The sequence below is a fragment of the Balaenoptera ricei genome, chromosome 8 (assembly GCF_028023285.1).
Source record: "Balaenoptera ricei isolate mBalRic1 chromosome 8, mBalRic1.hap2, whole genome shotgun sequence".
Classification (NCBI taxonomy): Eukaryota; Metazoa; Chordata; class Mammalia; order Artiodactyla; family Balaenopteridae; genus Balaenoptera; species Balaenoptera ricei.
The window spans coordinates 74,231,863-74,247,256 of record NC_082646.1 but is presented as its reverse complement, the minus strand read 5'-3'; the positions used below and the strand labels follow the sequence as shown (position 1 = coordinate 74,247,256).

At 39.0% G+C, this 15,394-nt stretch overlaps 2 protein-coding genes across 3 annotated transcripts in view; both read left to right on the top strand.

The window, feature by feature from the left end:
• PIK3C2A (phosphatidylinositol-4-phosphate 3-kinase catalytic subunit type 2 alpha) overlaps positions 1 to 4,537 on the top strand; it is a 102,945-nt gene extending 98,408 nt beyond the window's left edge. For both annotated transcript variants that reach the window (XM_059931202.1, XM_059931203.1), the window contains exon 33: positions 1,407 to 4,537. In XM_059931202.1, the coding sequence (XP_059787185.1) occupies positions 1,407 to 1,589 (183 nt within the window). In that variant the 3' untranslated portion in view covers positions 1,590 to 4,537. The remainder of the gene's footprint in view (positions 1 to 1,406) is intronic.
• A 6,994-nt stretch (positions 4,538 to 11,531) lies between these two features.
• On the top strand, positions 11,532 to 14,289 carry RPS13 (ribosomal protein S13). Its single transcript, XM_059929573.1, has 6 exons — positions 11,532 to 11,610; positions 11,757 to 11,805; positions 11,990 to 12,068; positions 13,018 to 13,187; positions 13,511 to 13,611; positions 14,211 to 14,289. Exons 1-6 carry the CDS (start codon positions 11,588 to 11,590, stop codon positions 14,242 to 14,244), a joined length of 456 nt encoding a protein of 151 aa, XP_059785556.1. The 5' UTR covers positions 11,532 to 11,587; the 3' UTR covers positions 14,245 to 14,289.
• Positions 14,290 to 15,394: the final 1,105 nt, after the last annotated feature.

Sequence of the window (15,394 nt, the reverse complement as noted above, 5' to 3'; positions counted from 1 at the left end):
TCTAATCTGTGCTGAATACTTCCAGGGCATCCAGTTTGCTTTGGGCATCTCCAACTCTTAGATCATTTTCTTTACTGAGCTGAAATCTTCACTCCCTCTAGTTTGCACCTGTATGTCTCAGTTGTACCTCTTGGAACCACACAGAAATGCTCTGTTCTTCCTTCTACATGGCAGCCCTTGAGATAACTGAAGTTCAAATGCCCTTCCTCTTTATTCTGTTGAAACATCTTCAGGACCTTTACCTTGGTTTGATAGGAGGTAGTTTCAAAATCATCCTCCTTCTAATTTGTCTTAGTCTGTCAACAGCCCTCGTAAAATAGAGTGACCTGAACTGAAAGCAGTAAGCGAAACATCAGCTGGACAGTGGGGAGCAGAACTGTGACTTTGCTGAGCCCCTCATGGTCAGCTTATGAATTTACTAATCTATTAAAATGCGCTAACCCTTAGTCAACTACTGATTTGGGATAATAACCACATTATTTGTGTACATTAACATTATATCCACACAAAAATGTCTGGATAGAGATTTGGAAGCAAATAATTCTGAAGTTTCATCAAGGTTATAAATTTATTAAAACCACAGAATACCCTTTCAGCCCTTTTTAAAAGCATATAAAATGTTTGGAGATGACCAATTGGTATTATTCTCAAAAAGTAGTATTGTCTTTTCTTCTAGTGTTATACTTTCAAGAAACTGAAATGTGGTCATTTTTTTAGTTCTTTTAGTCAAACAGTGAGAACTAGATTAAGGAGATGTTGCTCAGAAGTTATGGTGAGGCTTTCTTGAAAAGAAAAAAAATGTGTTGCATGTGGTGTTTGAAAGAGAATAACCTTACAACACTCCAGATTTGCTATAAACTACATTTGTAGTTGGTGATTTTGCACTGAATTATGGATAATCAGAAATTATCACTTCATGGTATATAAAATCCAACAGAATAAAGACAACAAAAGGAAATTTTAATCCCTCACTTTTTGTAAAATAGTTACAATTACACTATCCCAACTTGCTTCCTTCTACTCTCTTTTTCTTCCATTCTCTTCCTTCCATTTCTCTTTTAAAGGTGATCTATTAAATTATCTTAAGGCAGGCTGCCATGTAATTTCCCTTCCCCATACCTCCATTTCAGAAAAACCATGTTTTTAGTTTTTAGCTAATAATAATTTTCTGCTTTGTGCATTCCTGTCAGACACTCAGAGGAATGATAATACAATCCAAGACTCCTGAAATACAAAATGTGCATCTAAAGTATGAGACATATTCTACCAGATATGTCATAATCAATGCCATTAGTTGTAGTCACTCTTTGACTAATAATCTCACTTATGTTTTTACGTAAAATAATCCTAGAAACCAGACAAATAAATAATTTGTAATCTGCTGTTTCTTTTTGCCTTTGCTATAGCTTGTGTACAGTGGATATAGCAAAGAAACCCTAAGACAGAGAGAACTTCAGCTAAGTGTACTCAGTGCAGAATCTCTGCGGGAGAATTTTTTCTTGGGTGGAATAACCCTGCCTTTGAAAGATTTCAACTTGAGCAAAGAGACAGTTAAGTGGTATCAGCTGACTGCAGCAACCTATTTGTAAGCTAGTGAATTTCTGAGCTTTGGAAGCAAGAATAGTTATAAACATGTGCAGACACACGTGAACTTTGTATAATATTTTTATACTGGACAGAAATTATAAAGTAAATGTACTTGCTGCATTTCAACACATCTGTTGGACCAACAGTTACTTAACTTTTATGAATTTGTTGACTCCATTGCTGTTTTAAAGTCATTGTATAGAATGCTGTAAATCCTAAACTTAATATATAATAAGTCCTGAAAAAGACTTTGAGTTGTTGAAGGAGTTAATCCTTTCTTGAGTAATTCAGAGTAATAGCTTTAGTGTGGTCTGATAGTATTGTCAGTTCAACCATCCATTTTGCATTGTTTCTTACACAGACATAGCATGTTTGTTTTCCTGTTTTGCACCTTTTACAGCCTTTACCACTGTGTATGTTCACAAACACCAAAGGAGAGGAAAGGTGCAGGATGTTACCATAAAATGCAGCTGCTATTCACAGGGCTGAAAAGCAAAGCACAAATAATAAATAGTTATGTTAAGAACTACTACGTAGTTTATAGAAGTAGGGGAAAAATAACATTGCTTTTTATTATTCATGTCTTTAAAACCTTTTTCAGAATAAGTGCCAATCACTGAAGTTGTAAATAATGGTGCCTTAACTTCATATGCTTCTCTGGCACTTCGTTCTGAGTTTTTTCCTGACTTAATAGTAAGTAGTTTTCACTCCCTTTTTACTAAAGACAAGAAATTATGTAAATTTACTAATGCTTTTCCCACAGATAGATCATTTTCTGTACTTCAGATGTGTGACTTATTAGTTATTTAAACATCAGCCATTTGTTTTATGTTTTCGTTGCCCACTAACTGAATGAGATTCATCAACGTAGATGTACACTATATTCCATCATTCCATTATAATCCTACATTTATTCCCAGGAGGGTGAAATGAAGTTTGGTAATTTTACCTCCATATATCTATACTCCACTCCCTCATTAAACGAGAGAAAATATTCCCTCAAGTGTCCATTCCTGTTCGGTAGAAGAACTCCACGAGTAGGGCAGACTCTTCACAATAGGCCCAGGACAAGAACTCTAGGGTACAGAGTAAATTTTAATGTAGACCTTTATGGCACAGTTTGTCTCGTACACTGTCTTACTTACCTTTGTAAACATTTTACATTCGCATGAATTACTTTCCTTAATATAATGAGATTTAGAATCATAAGGGACACAATTGAAATCATTCTGTAGTAACCATTAAGAACAGGGTTCACTTTTATTAGTTATTCAACTTCACACATAATTTTGTGTTTAGTTTGGATAAATAGGTATATATAATATTAATTCTCATGGCTAGAATAGGAATTCACTTTTAAGTGGTAAGAGACTGTAGCAATCTAGTTGCTGTGAGATAACTCACAAAACATTGAATGAAAAATACCAAGAAAGGAAGGACAATCTCCGATTCAGTTGCCCAGAACAGAATTTTTATAAACTGTGCAAATGTTTAATGTAAATGGTGATACCTGCAGAGCAGACAAAGAAGAGTTGAGAATGTATCAGTGGGACAGGTTAAAAAAAAAACTTGAAATTTTTGGTGCCTAACACTAATGGTCCACTTGTAGGAAACCCCGTATGATATATGAATGTCTTTTTTTTATATTAAAATGTGTTGTCTATTTAATAAGTTAATTAAAAGGCAGATCAAAACACCACTGTTTATTTGCTTTTTCCACATACAGTTAACATTTCCTTAAAGTGTGTAAGTAGCTTTGCAAATGTGAAGAAGTACTAGATATTTTCACTTGTTTTTAAGACCTAATTCCATTCCATGAATTGTCACTTAGCCACTGTAAAAAAAAAAAAAAAAGAAAAAAAAGTACTGTCTTGGTAAAAGGTCACTGTTACTTGGACTCAGTGTATACTGCCTGTTTGCAATCTGTTATAGCAGTGTCTTTTATACAAATAGTAGAGCTAGAAAATGTGATGTCACTTTTCAATTACAAGAAATATGGATTTTTTATCCAAAAATGTATATTACACACTCTGTATAGTTAACCAGAGTTCAAAACAAGTGGTAATCTTTTTCTTAATTTAACTCATTATGTGCCTTCTTTGGTCATTAAAAAAACACACATACGTTAAATATATTTTAAATATAAGTTATTTCTTTGTGAACGCTAATCATCAGCCCTTACCAAAAACAAACAAACAAAAAATGACAGAGGCGCCTCTTTGCACTACTTACTATCAATAAATTTTTAAATGTTTTTTTAAACATTTTTTTAAAGCTTGCATTAAAGTAAATCTGAAACAAAAGTTTAAACAAACTAGCCAAGACACTAATTTTTATGTATAATCACAGTGTTTTATACCTATCTTTACTGAATAAAAAGTTATGCTTAAGTCGTACACCAAAAGAATTTTTTCCCCATGCAGTGTTTCGCGATTTGAAAATAATGGTTTACTCAAAGAACCTTTTATTTTCTCTACTGAGGAACCCAATGTAGAACTTGCACTGATGTTTTTATTACTGCCTTTATAAGAATCTGTAGGTATCTAAATGTTAAGGCATGTATGATCTTTGATAAAGTATTCTTTTATCTTTTCAAATTAATGTTGTGTAAAAGTTTCAATATCTTGCCTTAAATTGGTTGACTGTTCTTTCTAGGATTCATGTGGCATTTAGAAAAGAAAACATTAAATTTGATACTTAGACTTCAGATCAAAAAGGAATCAAGCCCTACTACCATAATCCATGGATTTACTTATATGCTGTTTGACTAGCAATGCAAATATGAATAAATATGGCAGTTAGTCTCATCTATAAGAACCAAATACTTTAATTATGTTAAGGTAGTTAATAAAGATGTATAATATTTTTATTAATACCTTGAATATATTCAGTGGATTGAATGTGACTTCATAACTGTACTACAATTGTATTAAAATATTTCTGGAACAAAGGAACTCTGCTATCATTTTTTTTTTTTTTTAAGATTTTTTTTGATGTGGACCATTTTTAAAGTCTTTATGGAATTTGCTACATTATTGCTTCTGTTTTATGTTTTGGTTTTTTGGCCACGAGGCATGTGGGATCTTGGCTCCCTGACCAGGGATCAAACCCGCACCCCCTGCATTGGAAGGCAAAGTCTTAACCACTGGACCACCAGGGAAGTGGTGATTTCTTTCCTCATCCACATATTTACATTTTTGGTTCCAAACTTTGATATGAGCTCACTGTTGCTGTTCTTTGCATCCAACCCAGGAGTTTATTAGATTCAGATAATCCTGAATTTCAGAACTGGCCTGTGATCTGCCCCTAAAAATGTCCAAATAGAGTGTCTGACTTCTAAGTGGGGTTCTTGGAAGGTCTGGATTGCCACTTTGTTAGAGCCCCATCACCATTTCATAGAAGTGAAACGCTTCTGTGAGTATGGTCCCTGGCCTTTGGTAATTTACTTAAATATTAAGTATGTCTATAACATGGCTATTACTGTACTATCTTCAGAACAGAGAATGTAGATTCTTAATACCATACCTCCATCCTGGAATGATACCAGTGAGGTTGTGGTTCTCTGATCCTAGCGATAACATGTAAAAGGGCCAGAGACCATGAAAGAGCAATAACTTAATTAGAGCCAGTTTCTTTGGTTGATAAACTCAGTTTGTGTCAGAAACAAAACAACTTTATTTTACCCTTACTGTTTTGAAACACTTTATCACGCAAATTTTAGACAAAGTTAGACAACAGTATAATGAACTCCATGAATGAATCCTGTCATACACCTTCAACAATTATTACCTTAGGGCTAATCTTGTCTGATCTATATTAATGAGGATGTGCCTAGGTGTAGATATCTTTATTTTTTTCTATTTAGGATTCTTAAATCTATGGATCAGTAACTTTCTTCAGTTCTGAATAATTTATTATGACTTCTTTTCCAATTCACTACTTCTCTCTTCAACTGTTTAACCCATTCATTGAGTTTTTAATTTGGGTTATTGTATTTTCCACTTCTGTTTGGGGTTTTTTTTGTTTATTTGAATCATGATCCAGAAAAGACACAAGACTGCCAGGATCAATGTGGAAAGAATAGTTCTTTTTCAATAAATGGGGCTGAGACAATTAGATAACCACATGCAAAAAAGTGAAGTACGACTCTTACAACATATACAAAAATTAATTCAATGTGGATCAAAGACCTAAACAAATTATAAAACTCTTAGAAGAAAACATAGGTGTACATCTTTGTAACCTAGAATTAGACAGGGTTTCTTAAGTATGTCACAAAAAGCACAAGCAACAAAAGAAAAATAGATTGGTTTTCATCAAAATTAAAAACTGTTCATCAAGGACACTATTAATAAAGTAAAAAGACAACTCACAGAATGGGAGAGAATATTCACATATACCTGATAAGGACCTGGTATCTGGAATACATAAAGCACTCTTAAATTTCAAGAGAAAGCAAACTCAATTTTTAAATGAGCAAAGGACTTTTGAACAGACGTTCCTCCAGAATGGCCGACAATCACATGAAAAGATGCTCAATATCTCAGTCATTAGGGAAATACAAAACTACATTGAGATACCAATTCACACCCACTAGGATGGCTAGAATTTTAAAAAGTGTTTGTGGGCTTCCCTGGTGGTGCAGTGGTTGAGAGTCCGCCTGCCAATGCGGGGGACACGGGTTCGAGCCCTGGTCTGGGAGGATCCCACATGCCGCGGAGCAACTGGGCCCGTGGGCCACAACTACTGAGCCTGCGTGTCTGGAGCCTGTGCTCCGCAACAAGAGAGGCCGTGACAGTGAGAGGCCCACGCACAGCGATGAAGAGTGGCCCCCGCTTGCCACAAGTAGAGAAAGCCCTCGCACAGAAGCAAAGACCCAACACAGCCATAAATAAATAAATAAATAAATAAATTTAAAAAAAAAAGTGTTTGTGAGGATGTGGAGAAATTGGTGCCCTCATACACTGCTGGTAGGAATGTAAAATGGTGCCAGCTGCTGTGGAAAACACTGGCAGTTCTCAAAAAGTTAAACATAGAGAGCTTCCCTGGTGGTGCAGTGGTTAAGAATCTGCCTGCCAATGCAGGGGACATGGGTTTGAGCCCTGGTCCGGGAAGATCCCACATGCCGCGGAGCAACTAAGCCCATGCCCACAACTACTGAGCCTGTGCTCTAGAGCCTGTGAGCCACAACTACTGGAGCCCACGTGCCACAATTACTGAAGCCCACGTACCTAGCGCCCATGCTCTGCAACAAGAGAAGCCACCGCAATGAGAAGCCTACGCACTGCAAGGAACCGTAGCCCCCACTCGCTGCAACTAGAGAAAGCCCGCGTGCAGCAATGAAGACCCAACGCAGCCAAAAATAAATACATACATACATACAAACAAACATAGTTACCCCTATGACCCAGCAATTCATATGGTATGTAATCTCCAAGAGACCTGAAAACACGTACTCAAATACTTGTGCACAAATGTTCATAGCAGCATTATTCATAATGGTCAAAAAGTAGAAACAAGCCAAATGTCCATCAACTGATGAATGGATAAAACAAAATGTGGTATATCCCTACGATGAAATATTATTCAGCCATTAAAAGATACGGAGCATTGATACATACTACAACATGGATGAACCTTGAAAACATGCTAATGGAAGAAACCACATATGAAAGGCCACATATTGTATGATTTAATTTATATGAAAAGTCCAGAATAGGCAAATCCAAGGAGACAGAAAGATTAGTGGTTGCCAGGGACTGTGGGGGACGGGATACTGAAGAGTGATTGCTTAAAGAACAGAAAGCTTTTTTTTAGATTTATTTTTTATTTAAGTATAGTTGAATTACAATGTTCTGTTAATTATTGCTGTACAGCAAAGTGACTCAGTTATACATATACATATATATATACATTCTTTTTCATATTCTTTTCCATTATAGTTTATCACAGGATATTGACTATAGTTCCCTGTGCTATACAGTAGGACCTTGTTGTTTATCCGTTCTATATATACCAGTTTGCATCTGTTAACCCCAAACTCCCACTCCTATCCTACCCCTTGGCAACCACCAGTCTATTCTCTGTGTCCCTGATTCTGTTTCATAGATAGGTTAATTTGTGTCATATTTTAGATTCCACATATAAGTGATATCATATGGTATTTGTCTAGAATAGAAAGCTTTTTAAAAATTTATTTTTTATTTTTTTTGGCTGTGTTGGGTCTTCGTTGCTGTGCGCGGGCTCTTCTCTGGTTGCAGCGAGCGGGGGGCTACTCTTCGTTGCGGTGCATGGGCTTCTCATTGCGGTGGCTTCTCTTGTTGCGGAGCACAGGCTCTAGGTGCGTGGGCTTCAGTAGTTGTAGCACGCGGGCTCTAGAGTGCAGGCTCAGTAGTTGTGGTGCACAGGCTTAGTTGCTCTGCGGCATGTGGGATCTTTCTGGACCAGGGCTCGAACTCGCGTCCCCTGCATTGGCAGGCGGATTCTTAACCACTGTGCCACCAGGGAAGCCCAGAAAGCTATTTAATGAAAATTCCTGGAATTAGTGGTGATGGTTGCACAACACTGTAAATGTGCTAAAAGGCACTGGATTATACACTTTAAAATGGTTACTATAGTGGATTTTATGGTATGTGAATTTTACCTCAATAAAATGTTTAGAAGCTCATACAATCAATTTTTAGAAACCATTTGATCATGGAACCTCTGCGTTAATGAATGTGTTAACACTGACTATTTTTTTAGATAGTGAAATTATAATTTCCGCTTTTTTGTCTTTAAAAAATCAGAAGGTTTTTTTTTATCTTTTAAAATTATTTATTTATTTATTTATTTATTTATTTATTTGGCTGTGTTGGGTCTTCGTTTCTGTGCAAGGGCTTTCTCTAGTTGCGGCAAGCGGGGCCACTCTTCATCGCGGTGCGCGGGCCTCTCACTATCGCAGCCTCTCTTGTTGCAGAGCACAAGGTCCAGACGCGCAGGCTGATGGGCCTAGTTGCTCCGCGGCATGTGGGATCTTCCCAGACCAGGGCTCGAACCCGTGTCCCCTGCATTGGCAGGCAGATTCTCAACCATTGCACCACCAGGGAAGCCCCCAGAAGGTTTTAATTAACAAAAAGTTATCCAAAAAGCATGCCACATTTAAAGGCAATAGAAGGTAAATATCACTTGATTAAAATTTACACACATCATATTTTATCTTTATTATTACTGAATATACAAACATGGCCAGATAAAGTGAATTGAAAACTAGTGGAGGGCTTAAACATGACTAAAACAAACAAAAAACCCTGAAATAATAGTTATAATTCCTATACCATGAATAAATATTTGAGTCAACATTCCTATATCCTTATTAGAAAAGTTGTGTGGTCTTTTTAACAACTGATTTTTTAAAATGATTTTTTTTAAACCAGAGTGGTATTCTCAAAACAATCCAGCATTAGTATTGGTTATATCACAGATATCCTTCAAATCATTCTACTACAAGACATAAGTGTGATAAGTTAGGGGGCTGAGGGCAAATCATTCTGGCAATGCTTGAGGACTCAGAAACCTCACGTGTAACTAAGAAAGTGATTTGATCCAAATCACACACATGTACGGTAATCCAGGTCTAGATTGCCAAATCTTACTCTTCCCACTATGCCTCCTGAAATAAAGTTTGTAGTCTACACATCTTCATGAGGAAAAAATTACTTCTTTAGATTCATTCTTTCAAAATATTATTGACTGCCTAGTTAGGCACTGTTCTTGGTGCTGGAGGTGAAAGCAATGAACAATCTAAGAGTTCAAATTTATTGGAGGCAGACAACCAAACAAGCAACTAGAAAGGAAAAATGAAAGCACAAAAACAAACATACAGATCAATGGAACAGAACAGAGAGCCCAGAAATAAACCCACACACCTACAGTCAATTAATCTTCAATAAAGGAGGGAAGAATATACAATGGAGAAAAGTCTCTTCAGCAAGTGGTGTTGGGAAAGCTGGACAGCTGCATGTAAATCAATGAAGTTAGAATACACCCTCACACCGTACACAAAAATAAACTCAAAATGGCTTAAAGACTTACATATCAGACATGACACCATAAAACTCCTAGAAGAGAACATAGGCAAAACATTCTCTGACATAAATCATAGCAATGTTTTCTTAGGTCAGTCTCCCAAGGCAATAGAAATAAACAAATGGGACCTATCAAACATAAGCTTTTGCATAGCAAAGGAAACCATAAGCCAAATGAAAAGACAACCTATGGGAGAAAATATTTGCAAATGATGCAGCTGACATAGGCTTAATTTCCAAAATATACAAAGAGCTCATACAACTCTAACGAAAACAAACAGTCCAATGAAAAAATGGGCAGAAGACCTAAACAGACATTTCTCCAAAGAAGACATACAGATGGCCAACAGGCACATGAAAAGATGCTCAACACCACTAATTATTAGAGAAATGCATATTAAAACTATTAAGTATCACTTCACATCGGTTAGAATAGCCATCATCAAAAAGTCTACAAATAATACATGCTGGAGAGGGTGCGGAGAAAAGGGATTCCTCCCACACTGTTGATAGGAATGTAAATTGGTGCAGCCACTGTGGAAAACAGGATGGAGGTTCCTTAAAAAATTAAAAATAGAGTTACCATATGATCAGCAATCCCACTCCTGGGCATATATCCGGAAAAGACAAAAGCTCTAATTTGAAAAGATACATTCACCCTAATGTTCATAGTGGCACTATTTACAATAGCCAAGACATGGAAGCAACCTAAGTGTCCATCAACAGATGAATGGATAAAGATGTTTTTATATCTATATATGCAATCGAATGTTAGCCATAAAAAAGAACGAAATAATGCCATTTCAGCAACATGGATGGACCCAGAGATTATCATACTAAGTCAGACAGAAAAACAAATATTACATGGTATCACTTTTATGTGGAATCGAAAAAATAGTACAAATGAACTTATTTACAAAACAGAAACAGACTCACAAACACAGAAAACAAACATGGTTTCCAATAGCGAAGGCAGAGGGAAGGAGTATGGGATTTTAAAAATAAATAAATAAATAAAGGAAAATGACAGAGACTATGTGTTATGAGGATAATCAATAGGATATTGTGTTGGGAGGGAAAAGAACTACTTTAAAGGGAATGGTTTTCCTCAGGGAGGGCCTCGCTGAGATGACACAGAGGCCAGGATCTGACTTCTTCGTAGTCAGTGACCACTCCCCTGAAAGATTAGGATTAGAAATAAGAAATGTTACTGTTGGCTAGGCGGCAGCCACTACCATTACTTCCAATGTAGCACTTATCGCCGTGGTATTGTACCTGCCAATTTTTTGTATGTATGTATTTTCTGGCTCCGCGGCGCAGCTTGTGAGATCTTAGCTCCACGACCAGGTACCAAACCCAGGCCCTTGGCAGTGAGGGGGCGGCGTCCTAACCACTGGACCACCAGGGAATTCCCCCATGTTTTAAGGGCAGGAACAGACTTTGAGGTATCCAGAGCCAAGGCAAGGCCTGGCACTGGTGAGTGGATGAACAATTGTGTAGGGCTGAACTTCTGACGCCCAAGTTCGCTTGGCGGCGGGGGCGCAGATAACGGCCTTCTTTAAGGGCGGGGACCATGTCTACCAACCTCTGCAGCCGTATCTGTTCCATTCGCACTCCCAGTCCGGCAACCTAACCTGAACAACCTCGGCGCAAGCAGCACTTCCAACGAGCCCACTGCCCAGGCTAGAGGCGGACTGTTTTTCCCCCTCTCTAGCCTAGCTCCGCCTCAAACACCGATGCATGCCGGGATGTGTAGTCCACGTTGAAGTGCATTTCGGGATATGTAGTCACGCGGTCGCCGGGAAACACGCAGGGAAGCTCCGCCTCCTGCCGGCGAGGAAGCAAGGACGTGTGGGGTCACTTCCTGCGTACAGGGTGGCTTCCTACGGCGCTCCCGCCCTCTCACTCCTTTTCGCTACCACACCGCCGCCATCATGGGTCGTATGCATGCTCCCGGGTGAGCTCGGGTTTGTGAACGGGTTGCAGGGCTGGACCCGGGGATGGGGGGGAAAGAGGGAGTGTGGGCAGCGGGTCGAGGGGGTTAGGTTCTGGGCTGCTGTGGCAGGGATCTCCTCCTCACCCCCAGACTGCTTCTCTCCCCAGGAAGGGCCTGTCCCAGTCGGCTCTGCCCTACCGCCGCAGCGTCCCCACCGTAAGTAGCGCGCGGGGACCGGGGAAAGGCCAGGAGGGGGTGCCATTCGTTGCTTGGGGGAAGCGGCGCGGGGATGGGGACCACGTGTGCATGAGGAGCGCGGTTTTGAAGGTGGAGGGGACCGCTGTGTTTCGGTTCCATCCCTGGTTTTTCGTTTTAAAGCTGCTTGCTTTTCCATAAACAGTGGCTGAAGCTGACGTCTGACGACGTGAAGGAGCAGATCTACAAACTGGCCAAGAAGGGCCTGACTCCCTCGCAAATAGGTGAGTGTTTTCGTTTAATGCGGCCCCTTCCGCTTGCCCTCGTGTAACCTGCTGAAAAAAACTCTGGGGGTAAATGTCTCACACGTGGCTTGAAAATCTTTTGCTCGTTTTCCTTGCTTTACTGTTGATGGTGACCGAGGCCTAGTCTTCATTCGCTGAACTCTCAGGTTCTTACTTGGAAGACGGTAAATGAGTAAAATGTGCTGCATAGTTTAATGAGTATTTTCTTTGGGCTAGGCACTCTCTTAGGTGCATGGTTCTAAGCACTTTACATATGCTGACGTTGTTTAATTCTGACAGCCATACTTTCAAATAAATACTACTAGTTTTCTTTATCTTAAGTTGAGGAAACTGAGGCACATTGCAGCTGTATAACACGCCCCAAATCACACAGGTGTTCATGGAGGCGTTGGGATTGGCTACTCAGAGTGCTCATCACTTTCTCACAGTTAGATGCGGTTTGAACCTCAGCTGCGTGTGACTTTGTGCAAATGGCTTCATTCAGTGAATGTCTGCCTGCTGTGTGATTCTGGATCCTGAGAATAAAGTAATCAAAAAAAGGGCAACTTAGTCTTCTGGAGTTTACAGACTAGTGGAGGTATTGCACACAATAGGAGATACATAATATAATAGACTCTCAAGTAGTCAGATGGTGCTGTTTTGAAGAATCTCCTTGATTCCTTTGGTGGCCTGTAATCCAACAGCTCACTATGATGATGGTCTTACAGCATTCGCAGTTTCCACCAGAAGGGTTTTCCTTAGTGTTGGGTAAACCTTCCTTGGCTGTCTGAGTGAGCTTTGCACACAGTCTAACGTTGGTTTATGATGTATAAAAGTAAGCCTTGTTTTACAGATGGGAAACTTGGAAAGTGACTTGATCTCAGAGCCTTGACATCACATTCTCCAATTTGTACATTTGGTATGGGAATTTATATTATTCCCTTTTCAGGTGTGATCCTGAGGGACTCACATGGTGTTGCACAAGTACGTTTTGTGACAGGCAATAAAATCTTGAGAATTCTTAAGTCCAAAGGACTTGCTCCTGATCTTCCTGAGGATCTCTATCATTTAATTAAGAAAGCTGTTGCTGTTCGAAAGCATCTCGAGAGAAACAGAAAGGTAAGAGAAGAGGACTACTTGTACTAATTCATTTCAGTAAAATATAATGCATGTGATTTGAATTATCCAAGGTGGCTTAGGGCACAAACAAGTGACACTGTTTGCTTTGAAAAGGAAGTTCCACCGAAGAGATTTGCAGGGGGAGCTTTGGCTCCCGAAATTCCTTTAAGGACTTAATCTAGCCACATGAACCCTAGCCTGTGGTTCTGTTAAGGGACACTGGGTAACTTCTCATTAAAGTACGTGGTGTCTATACATTCTACTGTTAAAATAATGTTTGGTTATGAATGGTTTTCCTGAATTCTGTCAATTTTTATTTTTAGGATAAAGATGCTAAATTCCGTCTGATTCTGATTGAGAGCCGTATTCACCGGTTGGCTCGATATTACAAGACCAAACGAGTCCTCCCCCCCAATTGGAAATAGTAAGTATTGATCCCTTTTGTTAACAAGAAGTAAAAGGCCTGACAGTAAATGTTTTAGACTGTGGCTCTATGGTCAACTACTCTTTCAACTCTGATTATAGCAAGAAACCAGTCATAGACAATACATAAACAGGTGGACATGGCTGTGTTCCATTGAAACTTTATTTACAAAGACAAAGGGCCATAATTCTGTAGACCACTGGTTTAGAACACAAGCAAGCCCTTTGAATCGCTTTTAGATTGTGGGTAAAGTTTCAGTTCTTACTCTGCTCCCAGGTGCTTATGTTGTCTTAATTTTTGCATAGATTGCTCACTATAATGACTAATTTCCAGACTTTCGGAGTTTCTACCAGAAAGGTTTTTCCTTATGTTGGCCAGTTCTTCTTTGGATGTCTAAGTGATCAGCTTCATATTATGCTTGATCATAATAATGAACTGATTCAGGAACTGAGCTGTTTGGTGCATTTATATATTTGGGGTTTATTTTAGCTGTTAGGAAATAGTTCTCTTAGTTTTTGGAGATTCTTGGAATGAATATGGAGGACTTTTATTAATCTAGCTCTTCTCATGCCCCCCCCCCTTTTTTTTTTCCTTTTCAGCGAGTCGTCCACAGCCTCTGCCCTGGTTGCATAAATTTGTCTGTTGTACTCAAGCAATAAAATCATTGTTTAACTAGAAGCGTGTTTTGTATTTCTTTCCCTAAAAAAATTGTCAGTGGTTTGTGTGTTCATCTTTTTTGATGTGGACGTGTGTTAGTGGAATTAGAACTGGGTGATTCCACAGGGAGCAATAAGATAGCATCTATCCATTACATCCCTTCACTGTTAAACTAGTTGAGCAGTTTATAACTTCATGGTGGTTTCTGTGTACAAAGTGGGTAGGTATTGGAAGAGACTAGGAGATGGTGACTTACTGTTTTGATGTCATGGCAAAAATGCTTCTAAGTAATTTTGATACATTTGATGTATTTGACGTAGTTCTGTGATGTTATCTACATTGAAATATCGGAAATACACATGAAAGCGTCTGGAGGGGAGGGCATCTTTAGTATGGAGGGACTTTGGAGGCAATATTTGATCCCAGTCCTGTGGGTGAGGCTTAAAGATGAGGAAGAAGGGCTTCAGGGAACAGTAAGAACTATGAGATGAGCTTAGCTCCCTGACCCTTGCAACTTTTGTATGGGTTAGGATAAAATTTACTTAGCTGGGTGTTGTCAGAATATTCATTTAATTAATTCTTAAAACCTAATGAGGTACATGGGTAACCCTGTTTGAAAGAGGCAAGTCTTGAACAGCTGGAGTGAGGTGGTCAAGGCTGTAAAACCAGTAAATGAGAAGCTGCATGTCTGGCTGGTTTACTCCTTCAGAATTCAGAAAATTCAAGCAAGCCATGTGTATGCACCACCTTTTTTCTAAGTGTTTATCACTTGAATAAATGTTTAATCTTTTTACTTAAGCTTTCCTCAAGCAGTAATCAAAGTTGTGGTCGAAATCACACTCTCAGGCAAAGTCTCTTGTTTTCAAGAGACCAGTATCGTAAGTAGCATTGATGTCCCTGTGGGATGCTGGGCTCTGGGGGCACAGACACCCCCTTCACTTCCCTTGTTCTTCAGGACACTGCGTATATTTGCCTACCCAGCTGTGCTGGGTATGCAGCTATGCTCTGCTGGGTGTGCAAACTGACTCAGCTCCACTCAGGCTCACAAATATGGGAAACAGGTGTGGAAATTTTACCCAATTCTTACATAGTGTTAGATGTAAGTTTCTAATCCCTGTGCTTTTGT